The sequence below is a fragment of the Dermacentor silvarum genome, chromosome 3 (genome assembly GCF_013339745.2).
Source record: "Dermacentor silvarum isolate Dsil-2018 chromosome 3, BIME_Dsil_1.4, whole genome shotgun sequence".
Taxonomy (NCBI): Eukaryota; Metazoa; Arthropoda; class Arachnida; order Ixodida; family Ixodidae; genus Dermacentor; species Dermacentor silvarum.
In genome coordinates this window covers 214497914-214514663 of record NC_051156.1, presented here as the reverse complement: position 1 = coordinate 214514663, position 16750 = coordinate 214497914, and the positions used below count along the sequence as shown (strand labels likewise).

General features: G+C 44.7%; 1 protein-coding gene across 2 annotated transcripts in view; it reads left to right on the top strand.

Moving 5' to 3' along the window:
- Nucleotides 1-894: 894 nt before the first annotated feature.
- Nucleotides 895-16750, top strand: part of LOC125944150 (uncharacterized) — a 33046-nt gene continuing 17190 nt past the window's right edge. Inside the window, exons 1-2 of one of the 2 annotated variants that reach the window (XM_049664312.1) lie at nucleotides 895-1042; nucleotides 3249-3298. In XM_049664312.1, the coding sequence (XP_049520269.1) occupies nucleotides 928-1042; nucleotides 3249-3298 (165 nt within the window). In that variant the 5' untranslated portion in view covers nucleotides 895-927. The remainder of the gene's footprint in view (nucleotides 1043-3248; nucleotides 3299-16750) is intronic. The other variant, XM_049664313.1, reaches the window with a different exon arrangement.

Here is a 16750-nt window from a genome sequence, read left to right as displayed (position 1 = left end):
TGCGTCAATAAATATACACCAGAAGCGCACTGATACAGAAGCGCACTGATGCAAACACCTTTCTTGATTTATGTCAGCTATTGGCCAATAGCAGCTGCGTAAGGGCATCCGCTATCGCATCTGCACCTGCATAAGGGCATCTGCAAGCGTCCAGAAAAGAGTGAGAAGCAGGCTTCTGTCGAAAAGAGATCGTTTGAGAGAAAGTTGACTTCGCGCCCCGCTGCTTGCGAGCTCCAGGCGCCGCGCACGACTGCAAAACTTGGCTGAGGTGTTCACAGCAGCGTATGCTATCCGCGGACTGTGTTTTCTCACCAAGCCCTAGGAGTGGTGCATGACCCTTTTGATGATGATGATGATGATGATGATGATGATGATGATGATGATGATGTACCTCTGTCATGGCTCGCACCCACCAAGGGGGATAGGCCAAGAATTTTAATGTTTCCACTATGCTTCTTCTCACCCTCTTTCTTTTCATTAAGCGTTTATCACCCCCCCCCCCCCCCCCCCCCCCCCCCGTTCCACCTACGAAGACACAGGCACGCACGTATACATGCATATGTAGATGTAGAGCCTAGATGTTAGTGGCAGATTTTCCTCTCTAGTGAGATTGACCAAGAACGTACTATCCTTTTCAACGCTGACTTTTTGGCCAAATTGCAGTAGTGGGTAAGAGCCATAGCTAAAAAAAGAACAATCATGATAACTACTTCCACTTATTTCTTTACAACTATCTCACTCATTTTTTAAAATGCTTTTGTGCTCTCCGCCCATTTTAACGTTTATGTCGAATCCAATTTTCACGCCAAATTCATTTTAATCCCTCGTGTATACCCCTCGTAATGGGTATGCACCATAGTGGGCGAGTTGCCATAAGCTTGGAACGAGAACCGCTCGTGCCTCGGCACGTCCTGAGCTCTCGGCAACATGGTTGGCGTGCTCAGGTTGTGCCCCGCGGTCGCTCTGCTGGTCGTTGCGTTCGCTGCAGATTCCGATCCCACGGGCTCCACCAAAGACTTCCAGACGCTCGCCGCGCGACTCGGTGAGCGAGTGCGGCAATTAGTTTTTATTTTCCCCGAAATGTAGACGGTGTTTCTTGGTTCTTTGAGCCCGCATATGGGCACCATGTATCGCGCATGATACACCGAATTTTTTAGCCTCATATAACCACTGATGATTCTTCAGAATTGTAGCTGTTGGGGTCTGTTGGTTCAACATATTAGCAAATTGTAGCGCATAAATAGAAAGTAGAAGACACTTGCCTGTCGTCTCGTTTCTTCTTTCTGTATGTGTTTTTCTGCTCTACAGTTTGCCAATACACTGATGATTGCGTCTCATTTGTGGTAACCTTTACTCTTAATAGCTTTAAAATTTTAAGTTAGTTACCTTAAAGGTTTTACAGGCGGCTTTGTATAGGTGGCTAAATTACGACCTCCGCTCACCGACCACCGGCCACGAAAACGGGCGAAGGAGCCATAGAAATTAGGGGTGGCCGAATATTCGAAGTTCCGAATATGAATCGAATACACTGACGAACTATTCGTATTCGTATTAGTATTCGAGAAGAAACTATTCGGTATTTTCAAATATTAGACATTCTAACCAAATATTTCGTAACAATCGACTGTTAGTCTAACTATATTACTCTTCTCCCCCTGCACAATTTAGTAACGTAAGCTTGTTTTCGGCTTCACGTGCAAGCTTACATGACAACCTCCGAATTTTTCTTGAAGCCTATCATCACTCGCAAATTTTCTTGCGTCTGCATGCTCATTGTAGGCCGCTGCACAGTTGCCACGATGAAGCGGATTTCCGAGCACAGAGTGGTTTAAGGAAGCTCCACGAATAGTTGAGGGAAAAACGATTTTACTTTCTCTTCCAGTTTGAGAAATTTGTGCCACGTGCGTAGTGAAAGAGTAAGAAGGGATACACTACAATGGAACATATTCATATGAATATATATAAGGTAACTGAGAAATCTACCGAGAAGAACCAACCTCTCTATATGGCTTTCATAAATTATGAAAATGCATTTGATTCAGTAGAAATACCATCAGTCATGGACGCATTGTATAATCAAGGATTACAGGAAGCATACGTGAATATCTTGGCTAAAATCTATAAAGACTCAACAGCTAGCTTAATTCGCCGCAAGAAAAGCGAAAAAAAGTGTCCATCGTGAAATGAATCGAGTAAGGAGCGACAATCTCTCCAATACTATTCGCTACATGCTTAAAAGAGGTGTTCAAACTATTAGACTGGGAAGAATTAGGAGGGAGGATTAAGAACGAATATCTCAGCGACCTACGCTTGGCAGCTGGCATTGCCTTGTTCAGCAATGCTAGGGATGAATTGCAACAAATGATTCAGGACGATAGCCGAGAAAATGTAAGAGTAGGGTTGAATATTAATATACAGGACAATGCTACAATAGGCCTGGCAAGAGGACAAGAATTCATGATTGACAGTCAGCCTCTAGAGTTTGTGCACATTCATCCATGTTTGGCAACTCGTTCAACTGAGCAACTTGTCAATAGCATTAGCGGAAAGGGAAATGTATCCACATAGTACTATCGATAGTTCTGCATCACTATTGGGGAGGCATCCGCTGGGGCCAGAGTCGAGGGAAGATATGGCTCTGCGTGAGGCATGAGAATATATCATTTTTTTTTTTCAATGTAATATGTCCCCGTACATTCCGGCGTGATCCTATACTCGAAGAAATTGAACGAGTCGAATTTTTTTCATTTGGTACGGAGGTGTTCACTTTGTATTACAAATTTTTATTGTTCACACATTCCTTTTTTTTTTTTTTTTTTTTTTTTTTTTTTTTTTTTTACTGCCATGTTCCATCGTTCTGGGTGGGAGGGGCTGGAGGGAGGTAAGTTACTATATTTGTGTGTGCACCCCTGCGAGTGTATTTTGAGTACAAAATCGAAGATCGCAGCTAGATTGCCACATAGCATTTTTGCACTTGAAAAACTACATGTGCAGTAGATTTTATAATAGCATGTATGTCTTTCTCTCGTTCTTTTCTTTTTCTGTTTTTTTTTTTCTTCTCAGCAAGCAACTGTTTCATGTTTCAATTCCACGTTTATTATTATTATTATTATTATTATTATTATTATTATTATTATTATTATTATTATTATTATTATTATTATTATTATTATTATTATTATTATTATTATTATTATTGCTCCATAGTTTGCATGCGTTTCTAATTAATACTGAAATTGCCGTTTCAGAGGAAAAATGTCTCAAGAAAGTTGGCATGACCCCTGAAGAAATAAGCACCGTAAGTGTAATTTAAGCATGTATATGCCTTATTTCTTTTCCGCAACCCAACTTATAAAACAGAGATAGGTTGGTCAAATTAGTATGGAATCTGCCCCTAAAGCGTCCATAACATTTTCTACGTCGGTCTTGGTGTGTGTGCGTGTGCGTGTGCGTGTGTGTGTGGAGGGAGATCGTTGTTCCGATGAGCAACTCGTGACCAGCATCCGACATCCGTATTCAAATACGTGTGATGTGAAACGCAGAAATGATCTGCCTACAACCGCGAAATAACTTTTAATGAAGTTTGTTGCGTACCACTGTTTTCCTCAATTATTTTTTTTAAATTAGTCAACACAACGTGCAATCCGTAGCGGCTCTTTTCTTAAGAATACCATTGCGCGCGCGAGTGCGTATAGTACTGATGACACATTTAAGCCATTGTTCCCTCTGCAGATAGAAGACGTCTTGAAACGGCTGGAGGAAAGAAACGACAAATCGAAAAAGGTATATTTACTGTTTCTCTGCACGAAAGACTATATACTATCTGCGAGTGCGATGGGATAAATATCTGGTAGTATTTTGAGTTTCTATTGAAATACAATTTAATATAATGTTATAATAACATAACAGAACGCAGCGCGAAAACAGGCACATTCACATGGAGGGGCACGAAGGAAGAGCGCAACACACGATGCCATGGAAAAGCTTTACTATAGAGTGCAAAGGTACACTCTCTCGCGTCGCCGCGTTATTATTATTCTGCACGCGAGCTTTCAAATCAATACTTTCGCGTCTCTATGATGTTAAAGGGACGCTAAAGCGCAACAGTGTAATTTTATATTGGCACAGTATTCTTTCAATATTCCAGTTTCATCAATTTGGCGGAAAGATCGTCGATTTCTAAAGGCCCCATTGCAACGAAATTTCCCTTTGGGTAAATGGTTCATAACTTACAAATGAGTATTATACACGGTGTTTCAGCGAACACTTTCAAAAATTTTAAAGGTTTCCTGTGTTAGATATCACAATTCTAGTTCATCAGCTGGTGTACTCAAAGAGGCGGACATTACTTGCACACAAAAAAATAGAAATGCATAATAGACAAACTTAAAAAAGTTGTCGCAGTTTCACCCGAAAGGCGAAGCATCAATTGCGATAGCAAATTTGTAGAGAGCTATACGGAGTAATGATAGTAGCTTTATCAGCTGTATAAACTTGGACATGCAGCAGCACCGGCAGCACGCAGAACTGTTGTCGACACCGTCGGCGTTTTGCCCGCGTTCGCACAAAATGCATGAAAAAATTGCTAATTAACTTTTTAACTTATTACCTTATGGTCCATATTGCGGTTTACAAATTGTAGCCGTGGAGTTCGCAACTTCGCAAGACGGATCCACTTGGAACGAATTGCCAGGATGACGCCAGTTTCGAAATATTAATTCCCGAACTTTGCGGAGATATGCATTGGCGTACGTTCGAGTTACTTTTGTGCTTCAGCGCATAAAACGACGTTTTGTTAAGAAAGTAACTGGAACGCCAACGCTTTTCTCCGCAAAGTTCGGGAATTCAAGTACTAGGCAATCGGCAAGGCTTTGGGGCTAGCAATTGCCCAGTTGTCTTACCACAGCCTTTAAATGGCACTATACTATAAGCAGACGACGCGTCCGCCTGGTAGACGTCTTGGTAGACGCCTAGCCTATAGAAGTAAGCTCGCATGTATACTATAGAGCGTTTGAAAAAAGCTCGGGTATAGTGACGAAAGTGCACCGGATATACTGACGCGCTTGCATTGTCTTGGGTAGGTTTGGGGCAGTGCCAAACCAGGGCCTGTATTCACAAAAAGCTCTTAAGAATTGTTCGTAAAAGAACATTTCAGTCAATCGTGATGCTCAACATATTGACATGTGTACTTGCAAGTACCCATGTCAATGTCATTAGCCAAGGTACCCAGCTAATGGCAGGGTTAATACTCACAAACGAGCAAAAAGTTTTGTGAATTCGGCCCCAGACCCTTAGGACTTCCATCCAAACTGTGCGAGAACAGCCTGACAGCTTCACTCTCTTTAACGTACGAGTTGCTCGCATACATCTGTGTTTTTCTTTCTTTCATTTTGCGCTGTCGTTATCTCATATATGGGCCCTTTTGTTGCAGGAAGAGTTCTCAAAACCAGCTAGCTCAAGTCCTATAGGTTATTTCAGAATGCAGCGTAGTAGTTCTCGACCGGTGAAATGATTAACTGTAGACCCGAGCAGAGGCTGCCGAATTTAGTGACGCCAGAGTGCGCTGGTGCGAGTACTCCAGTGCGACGTAGCCACTCGGTCGTCTGTTGTTTTCATGTCTTTTCTGGCAGCTTGCTCTCACGTCAAATATGGCCGTTTAGCTATTGCGGAAACGTGTATTATGTCAATACAATGTTTAGTGTCCCCGTCAAGCTTTGGTACATTGAAAAGTATTCACAGCAAATTTGTAGGTATGTCGACAGTGCTTTGTGCGGTCGTTCTCTCGCCCGGTTTCTTCCCTTTTTTTCATTCTTCTTTTTTGCGCTAGCTGTTAGGCCAACCATGTATTCGTACAAACTCCTCGTCCAACATACAGCTCTTACACAATTGAAACAAACAGTTCAGCGCTGGTGCTGCGTGCCCTACCCAGTGTTGCCTGCGCACGCACGCTTTAGCTATACTTCTGACTGTTTTCATAGTATTGCTATGAAGTTCTGACACATATATGTAAATTAACCGCAAAAAGCGCCTTACGCATTGCATAGTTCCTTTGCTTGCTCCTGTTATATACCATAGACTGTAAACACATGCGATTCGCTTCACTTTGTTCTGTTCGTCTTGTCGTTCCAAGTATATATATATATATATATATATTTTTCTTACAGCAGCAAGAATTCGAGTTCCTAGACTACGTGGTAAGTGTTATGTGCGGAGATTGCTTGATGTACAAGCGAACGAAGGTGACAATTAGGGCGTGCTGCCGAAACAGCTCCCTGCTTCGACAGCACTTAGGGATCTTTGTTGAATGAGATAGCGCGTTGGTATATGATATAATGTTACATATAATGGTTTACGAGCAGCAACATTTCCTTGAGAAATGATCTTTTTCTTGATGCATTTGACTAATTTCATCAAATAGTGGGCATTCGCTCGTAAGACCAATGAACGGTATGCATAACGCATGTATAGGCCAAACGTTGTCCTTGTCTCCACTCGTGTTGTAGATCTAGTTGTCATCTCTAGCATGTCTGTAGAGTATTGTTAACGAGCAATGAATGATTTGCTAAGTTCTCTGATTCAACCCTTAGCAATCATAAAGAAGAGACGAGCGATCTTCTGCTTTTATTTGCCGAGGTTAACATCATGTCAAAGCTTTCCAATCCACTTCGCGCATCACCACAACTGATCTGGCGACAATTACTTGCGCTCAAACTCCACCCCGCGAAATAAGAAAAAAAAATATATCACGTGGCTAACCGTCCGCCCGCATCATAAGGCAGCGCCCTCAAACAAGCAGTTAGCAGAGGCGCCGGCACTCGTCCCGTGGCAACACTGTGGTTCTAGTGGTGTCTATAGAGTCTACTATAGGACCTCCTGCGTATACCTGTTTGGTTTTGGTTCGGTTTCAACGCGCAGATTCGTTCCGCGGTTCGAAGAAAATAAATTTTATAGCAGTTCGTCGCAACACTGAACAGGTTCACGAACCGGTTCAGCGCAGTGCGTTTATCCTGCCCCTGGCAAGTATATTGCATGCACAGGGATGACAAGTGACAATCTTGAAGTAATTTGACGATAACTGCACTCGAACATACAATAAAACACTTTTATTTTGTATGCATCAGAATGTCCACAAATCAACAATCAGAACTGAGCGCATAATGAGCATGCGATGCCATCATCGCTTGCAACCTTGAAATACCTAAAAGAAAAATAAGGTCCAGAAACTGAAGAAAGCAATACGATAGAAATAGTAGCTGTTCAGTTAATTTTACTAATTTTTTGCTCACGCGGTACAGTATGCCCGCCAAGATTGACTAGTAAGCGAAATAGGGTGCCGCCTGAATTCTGCGTTAAAGACCTAAAGTAACATGGTGCCCTAATTAACTAACTACGACATACTGACATACGAAAGCACTGTCGAAAGTCCGGCTAACCTCACCGTTCTCGAAGGCATTCGGCTGGACAATGATGACTTCGAAGGACCGGATATTTCACAGATGCAACAGGAGTGCCCATCAAATACACATCGTCAAATAAGCAGCATGGCCAGCGCTCAGACTGACATCTAGATTTGCTGTCAGTCGCGCTGAACGCCAGCGCCACATCCACACGAAAGCAACAGCGCCGACGCTCAGTCCAGGTATCATATATGCGTTACGGAGAAACCCGAGAAGAGATTTGTTGACTGAGCGTAAACAGGAAGGAAACGAAACCGACCAAACTCGGCAATCGGAGTTGATCTCCCTCGCTTCTCACGGGTACCGTAGTACCTGAAATTATCTGACCTCAGTCACAAAGGGTGAAAGCGAGAGCTTCCACTGCATATATACAGGGTGTCCCAGCTATCACACAGCACGATTAAAAAAAAAGAGGAACGGCGTTACGCGAAGCAAATCTAGTGGGTATTGTTTCCAGTGCAGAGGAGTAGCCGCCAGTAATTTTTTTCGTTACTGAGATTTAATTAGGTAATTATAATTAATGATCTAACTCGAGAAGTACTGTCCTAATTATCAAAGTGTCAATGAGAAAATTGTAGAGCACCATGAAAAACTACCGATACAGCTTTCTGTTGCTCAATACCTGCTACATAAAAGTAGTAAGAAGCCCGCGAATACACGCAAAGTGCCTCGAGCGGCCAGTCGCGCGGAGTTCAGAAGCGCTAGCGGCTCTACCAAGGTGGCCGTTGTTACCAGCAGATCATCATCATCATCATCATCATCATCATCATCATCATCATCATCATCATCATCATCATCAACAACAACAACAACCTATTTTTATGTCCACTGCAGGATGAAGGCTCCCAGCGATTATCCCCGTCTTGCGCTAGCTGATTCCAACTTGCGCCGCCTCCAAAGTTCCGAATTTCATCACCCCAACTAATTTTTCTGCCGTGCCATATAGACTGCGCATCCCTTCCTTTGGCACTTATTCTGTAATTCTAATGGTCCACCGGTTATATGCCCTAAACGCATTGCATATATCTCCTGCCTAGCGCCATTATTGCTCTTAATCTGAAATATATCAGGTATTCCCATTTGCTCTCTGATCCATATCGCTCGCTTCCTGTCTCCTAACGTTACGCCTAGGATTTTTCGTTCCATCGCTCTTTGCGCAGTCCTTAACTTGTTCTCGAGCTACCTTGTTAACCTCCAAGTTATTTACCCATATGTTGGCACTGGTAGAATACAATGATTGTGCTCTTCTTTTCAACGACAGTGGTGAGCTCCCAGTCAGGATTTGGTAATGTCTGCCGTATATGCGCTGCCGCATGCCCTGTGTACCACCACGTGCCGATCGTCTATCTCCATACTAGCACACAACGCAACTCGCAACTCGTGAGTCGCAGCAATCTGTTGGTGAAGTGCGCCGGCTGAAGTATATAGTGTCACGGCTGTCCCCCGTTCGCCGTTTCTGGCACCCGTTAATCGGCGTGTTGCTATCTCGAAACTATATGCCGCACCGTGAGACCACGACGTTTTTGGCGCCCGTTAATCGGCGTGTCGATGACTCGAAACTATGCCGCTCCATGACAAGTAGTTATTCAAAAAATCGCCAATTTATTGAGCACCTGTTGTCGCCCTATAGTATATATTATTATACCGCTTCGTGCCAACCCGTGACCGCTATTCTTTTTTTTCTTTTGCGGGGTGGGGGGTTCAGGTTCGGTTCGGGTTTCGACACGTTCAAAGAATAGCGGTTCGTGTTCAGGTCAAAATTTCGGTTCGGGTACGGTTTTCGGTTCAACACCCTGATTATAAGTATGCCTTGGTCGATTGAGACTTTTCAAAATGCGACTGTACAGTCCCTAGTTATGCCTGGGATATGCCCTTCAAGGCGAAAATAAAAGGCAGCAATGCTACTTTAGCCCTGAATATTCTCCGCCAAAATGTCCCTAAAAAGTCGATTTGAACTGACAAGAATTAAATGTATTTCAACGTTTTGACTGTTGGATCTGTCCTTAGCGAGCAGGACAACGCGCGAGGCATTTGACTCATTGCATTTGTCTTCTCCCAGGACTTGTACGCGCGCACACCGGAAACTTCAAAAGGTATCCGCTCCAAGTGGGAGGCGTTTATGGTGAGTGTATCCTATACGTCATCTTTTCACAGAACACTACAACCTAAAAATGAAGTTACAGATTCATTGCTTTCCAACTCAAAGAATTTACGAGTTTAGAGATTTTATCCGTAATCCTCAAAGATAATTATACGGTCGCTCATTTTCTGTGACGTCACGGCGGAGGAGAAGTTGCAGCATCTGCGCTTGTGAACTATGTTTTGGAGCGTAGAGGCACAAATAGCTAATGCACTTTTAGTAGGTTGAGCTTGTGAATTTCTAGGCTGTCACCGAGTCTAACATTTCACACAAACACGCTCGTTGTCTGATTGATAGTCAGCGCATTTAAAGACGAAACAAAGGAAAGTGCACACGAAGTGCTCTGACCCTGGACTGTCTCTCTGTCTAAACATGTCCCAACCGTGCCCAGGTCAGCACTTCTTTATGTACAATTCACTGCCGCTGAGCCGTATCATGCTTGCTCCGCTGACTGAATCGGCGATATGTCCCTTCAGTTATGATTCTACCAGACCTGAAGGCACTGTTCCCTCCACGACTTCAATCCACCACTTAGAAGTGGCCCTCTCCCGCTAATCACACGCATTGGAGCACATCGTTCTACGTCTGAGGTGTCCTGGCTACATATCACCGCAATCAAAACGACTCTGCCCAATCCTATTTGGTCCCCATCTCAAAAGCGAAATTTGACTTTGGCTTCTTAACAGCTGTAAAATGTCTGGATGTATTTCTAATACGACAAATGCCTACAAGTACGCGCGTAGCTTTCGTCAAAGGGAAACGAGCCCACTGCGCGCATGGCCGCAGCTGACTCCGGGACATCTAGTCGGCCTCCTGTTGCATCAGCACTGCTCTACATATAGATTGGAAAAACGCTTCCGCCGGCATCTTCAAACTAACGTTTCATCCCCCATCCCCCTACTGTCGCTACTAAGCTACTTTCTTACTAACACGGTTGGAGCTACAGCTCGCGAAACATCGTGTGGTCAATAGCAGCAGCAGCTATTGAATTAGGGATAAAATCCAGAGTTTGGCTCCAGTTTGGCGTAATGAGGAAAGAAGAAAGCGAAACACTAGCAGTGTTCTTTCGCTTTACTTTGGGATCTTCTATTGGTTTAGGAGTATAACTTTCGGGAAGGTTTAGGAACAGAAAGGCAGAAGGTAAAAATATATATTTGCCTGAAGTTATTCACATTAGTACGATACGTTTTCTTCGATACCTCGCTTATGTCTTCCATGTAGCAAGGCTGCACATCTTCAGCTTTCATTACATTTTTTTTTTCTCCTGCTTTCCAGATGTGCATGGCAGATGAAGCTTCGATTCCAACACACGATATATAGTGTGTTCGTCGCTGATACAAGAGATCCAGTTGCTCGTCATTGTAAATAAAGGAAACTGTGTTGACTATGTCAACCTTGATAAGTTTTACTGTCGTACGTATTTCACGTACTGAACTTATAAGTCTCTGCACTGACGGCACTCTGCTGGTTTGGTACAAATGGATCTAGTCATTTTCCTGTCTGTCCGCCGTACGTGCAAAATAAAGACTCGTTTACTAAGCAGTAAATATAGTAGATTATTCATTTATATTTTTATTTGTAGTTGCAGAACTTGCCCGTTCCATCCACCCGTGAGCACGTGCCCTTTCCCTCACCTTCCCGGAGTTGTTTCGTGGTAGCCGTAGAGAGCGGACGTCCACTTTCACTTCCCGTTTCCTCTCCCCTGACGACGCTTCGCCGTGCTCCCTCAGGGGTTGCAGAATCAAGCATTTCCTTCTTTTGATCACTCTCTCTCTCTCTCACTTCTTCCTCTTCTTGGTGCGTCGGCGTCAACGCTGTCAGCGTTCGACGGATTGCTCACCTGCGTCCGTGAATCTGCGAAGTCGCGATGGGCTGGCCACCACCGCGAAGCCAGCGAGACGTGCGACGAACGAGCGAGCGACAGTCACCCTCTTCCTCCCTCCCGCCCCTCACCACAACTCGCTTGCCCGAGAGCACGCTCCCTTTCCCTCGCCTTCCCGCGGCGAACGAGTGAGCGAGCTAACAAGGCGACACTGCGCCCGTCCCCATTTCCCACGCCCCTCCCCCACATCCCCTCTCTACCTCTACCACGCTTCGGCACTTTTCCATTTCGGAGAAATCGTTTTCCTCGTCACCATTGCTCCAAATTTGGTGAGGCTTGCTGCATTTAAACCCAAAAGTCAAAATCTAGTGACTGTTGGAAGTTGATTTTTCGCCTTAGGCTGTCAATTGTTTAATAAAAATTGTTGAAAGTTGCAAATCTTCAGCAAACGAAACTTGCAAGTTTACAGCTATGTAACTCAGCAAAGAAAATTATATCCCAATTCTGTTAATTGCGTCTAGCCGTATACATCTAAAGCGGACAAAATTGATGCATTATACATGGCTCTTAAATACACCACTGATATGTGAGTAGGATATTTGCAAAACCATTTTAAACGTAACAAATTCACTTAAGATATAAAACATAATATACCAGTTTGTCCGCTGTGGATGATTTAATGGATGCAGTTTACAGCACTTCGATATTAGATTTAGGAGGAGAGTTATGGTTTTGTAAACTTTGTGCTTATATAAATTTTTCCTCAATCTTACCGACTTCGGCAATTTCTGTAGAACAATTCAGGCCTTAAGTCAAGATTCCGCTTCCAACAGTTACTATAATTTAACTTTCTCTCTCAAATGCAACAAATGTCACTAAATCGGCCGAGAGGCTATCTCGAAAAAGCATTTTTGCGCCGTCCTATATCTTAGAGGCTACGACCGTGCGTATACCCTACTGCTTTCTCAAATTTACAACGCACGGTAGATGATCGCGAGCTGAAAGCTGTTACGTGCGCGAATGTCTGCAGCTGGCGCTGCAGCATTTGCTCCAGGTAAGCAGGGTATATGGCAGTGCGCATGTGCACGGTGAACCAGTTTAAATGATAACACCCGCTTGGTGGATGTTATAGATCGCTAAATGTCAATGCTTTACGCATCGAAACGAAAAGGTACCGCGTGATACGTTCTTGAAAGCGGGAACTACTTCGCACGCCTTTTCGAGTCGTATACCACGTTCCCAACTGGTATTCCTGTTGTTATCGTCATTTTAACATCGATTAATTGTCCCGTTCCAACTGCACGGAGCTATACCTCTGCGCAACGCCACACCCATGGATGTTGCAAGTATGAGCGGGCGGTCTTTTGTTGGACGAGGCAGGTGGATTGAATGCACCGTTATATTGACGCCATGTGCGTGGCCTACGCATGCATGTGTCTTTCTGGGTATTCAGGCCTGCTGAACGCGTGTAAAGGGGCCGCCGCAAACACGCGGAAAATATTTCGACAACGTTAATTCAATGCGGCCCTCCACCTCCTCACACACACACACACACACACACACACCACACACACGCGCGCGCACACACCGCGCCACACACGCGCGCACACCACCGCGCACCTAGATTTTTTTTTCAGGAAAGAAATTACAAACGTCACAAGCGATTGAAGACTCCTCGCAAACGACATGACGAAAGCCCAAATCCGCTTATAATAACCGCAACTATAGTTCCATAACTTGAAGAGAGCGATTTTATTTTCTATTTTTCATTCCTTAGCCATTTCTCGCACCCGGCGCCAATATACGGCGGCGTATCGGCGTCCGAGGCAATGAAGAAGGGTGGTAAGAATGAAAATAAAACGCTTTTTACAAGAAAGGCCGCTGGTCACCCTGGACTTATTTGACACTCCTCGTTCGCCGTCGCGGCTCAGAATCACCTAGAACAAAGGCGCTTCTTCGTAAGCGGTGAACGTGCTGTGAATCTGCCTGGAAACGTGTTGGGAAGTGCGGATGCTCGTTTATTGCACTAATAGAAACGTAATCGAAATTTGGAACAGGCGCACAAAATAATGTATAAGGAAAAGATAAACAGTATATGAAGTGCAGTCCACCTGGCTTGATTGTCGAGGCACGCCGGTTTCCCCCCCTTTCTCTTACGCTGTACTTCATTCTAACGGCGCTGCCGGTGTCGGTGGCCTGGCGGCGTGGCTTTGTGATTGAGCGGCCGCGCTAGTTGCCCGTGGAGACGCGTGGTCAGTCAGTTCCGCCGGACACGCCGAGTCGGCCACACCGCTGCTCTGGTAGACTCCGGGACTCCGATATCGCGCTGGCTGCCTGTACACGTGTGAGTCGCTTTCTTCTCTTGTTCACACGATGCTCAAGTCGCTGATTGGCAGCCCTACGCATACACAGGGACCAAGCTTTGCAAAGCTTAATTTTTCTTCTTTCAAAGAATTCTTCCACGGGCTAGATTGGTACAATTGTTCTTGAACACTAAGTTCGTGCAGAGCGATTGTCTGCCATTGCTCAGTACTTCTGCTTGTTATCTCGCTTGCTATGCTGATTGACCCGTGTTCCTTCTTGCGATCCCTTCTTGCCTACGAAGAGTACATGAGTCATAGCTTTGAGCTGTAGCAGGGCTTCTCAAACTTTTGGCTGTCATGAGATCTTTGAGCCTGCGCAAAACTCAGAATGTGTCCACTCAGTCAGTATTGACCTGTTAATTCACGGCTTCAGCTTGCAATCTGCTGGAGTCAGAGGTTGATCACGTGAAGCAGGTAAATACATAAAACGATCGCAGCCCCCCCCCCCCCCCCCCCCCCCCCAGATATTTTGATGAGGGGGAAGTTTTAGAGGGAAGTAGCAGCTACGTAAAAAGCCTGGAATTTGTTCACTTCATCCTAAGCATATCGGAAGTCACTGTATATTCGTCGAGCAGGGACTCCGGAACGTTTTTGGGAGTGGGGGTCCGGGGCAAGTATTCTCGTCTTTGTATGTTGCGTTTATTATATTTTTTCTAAATATCTGTCAGTTCTTATTTATTTACATGACATTTTATTATTTTAATAATTAGTATAATTTTAATGACATCAAATATTAATGTTTTAATTCATTTTAGCGGTATTAAATATCACATATTTGCATCCTCGCTTATTCGGCATTCGTAAACGTTTTAAAAACGGTTGGAATTTCAGAAGTACCGAAAACCTGCGCACACCGCGCAAATGACAAAACGGTTCGAAAGCTGCGAAAAATCATTGTTAAAAATATTTCCACATTTGCTCCCGCAGTGAAGCAAATGTGAACTGACGAAAGTACACAAATGGGTGACATGAAAGTAGGCAGTATGTACAAATCTTCATGGCTGGCATGACAAGGGGGCGTGGGCAGGAGAGGTTGTCAAAGGAGGCCGAAAGTCGCTGTTCGTTCTGCCGTTCTCGACATGAACTCTTTCATAACGCTATCCAGGTGCAGTTCCGCAGCCCTCTTCTTGTGCATGTGGAGGAGGAGAAGGTGTGTCAGCCTCCTCTGGGTCATTCAATTGCGAAAAAAAAAATGTTTTTGCTTGCCTCAGAGCACTGAAACATCGCTCTCCTGAAGCAGCTGACGCAGGCACAGAAAACACGAGTTGCAGATACCAGACAACCTCGTCCATCATCTTACGCAAATCTGCAGACTCCCCCTGCAATATTTGTAAAATGCGATCACTTGCGGCCGGACCTTCGTCACGCAGGAGCGTTGGGAGAAGCACGACTTACATGCGCTGAAAGCCTGCCGATGTCAAAATCTGCAGCGTGTGCTCATATAAGCTCATTTAGGTCATTTGTCGCGAAATTTGGACCTTCAGCAGCGTCAGTCAAGTTTCGCTCGAGGCTAATCAGCTGCTCCATGCCAGGCTGTTCAAATCGCCGTCGGGTCTCGCTGGTAATACGATCGATGGCGGCAAAAATCTATTTTCTCTGTGACGACTTGCCGTCAAGCTCTGCAGGCTCCTCAGGCTTGTATGCGAATTGAATTCTTCTGGGCGGCTGCGATACTCATGGCACACGAGGTTCTTTTTGACCTAACTCTGTTGATCTTGAGTTCGTCCGCTGCCATAGGACGTCAAATGAGGTGTCAGACCGTAACCTTTACAAGCGCTCACAAAGAGCCTCTGCTGCTTCTTTTGCTCCTGCAGCGCGGTAAACGGGGCGTTGAAGCATCCTCGCTAAATACTCGCATGGGCCAAACAGGCCTATATAAACGTTGATACCTAATAAAGTTTCGAACTTTAATACTTTCTCATATCATTTTATGGCTGTCTTGCTGGTGCCACTGAGAGAGCTTTGAATCTGTACACCAGTTCCTGAAAAGTCGTCTGCATCCTTTCATAGTTCTCAACAAGCCTGTCCATTGATTTTACTCTTACTGTCAACCACATCAGACACAGTGGTAGCAGTAGGGTGTGCCGCCTAGAATAACCCTGCTCATCGGCATCACTACCCGGAGGAAGTACAACGCTCAATTACAGCGCTCAAGTACAACGACAATTTGCATGTCGGGAGTAGTCTTTCCTTTCTTGTTAGGGAGCAGTCTATGTGCTGGTCATCCATCTTTTGTTCAGGTTTCCCGCATTTACAAGAGTTGTGGACAGTTCTGTTGGATCTTAAGAGCTAGCTTGCATATATACAGTGTCCGGTGATTGCCTGGCTTGTGTATTATTTTGTAGGGAAGTGCTGTGGCATGAGGGAAATGTTTCTTATCCATGGAAGTGTTGCGCCCTCTCCTTGTGTAAGTCAATATTCCGCCAATTTTTTGTGCATCTGTTTGAGTAGTTGCGATTTAATAAAGAGTTAATTTGGTTACTGGTATGTTGAGTGGCGTGCCTTAATTTGTATCTTCTTAACCGGTCATCGTGCCACCATTGTACGTCCAGTCCTTCTACGTCCATCGGCCTCCTGGAAAGCATTGGACCACACAACCACTAGTTTGAAAATTTAACTATAGCTCTTATCAAAAATTTGATTTCAGCATGAACGGCCGGAAAGTTGGGGGGGGGGGGGGCAACATTTTTCAAGAGGGGCAGGGTTTTGGAGTCCCTGTCATCGAGTATTGAATCATGTCAGCCTGTGTTCCGTTGCATTCACGCGCGATAATGCATGCGCTACCGTATTAGCACGTCCGGGAACCCGTGTCGTCTTTTGTATGGAAATAGGACACTTCATTCCCCCCCCCCCCCCCTCATATAACTCATTGCATATTTTCCTACTTCTCCCGCGGTACGTCAACGCAGGTGCATGATCATATGATCCCAGTACGGCGGTAACCCTATAACGAACCAAGCGCGCTCTG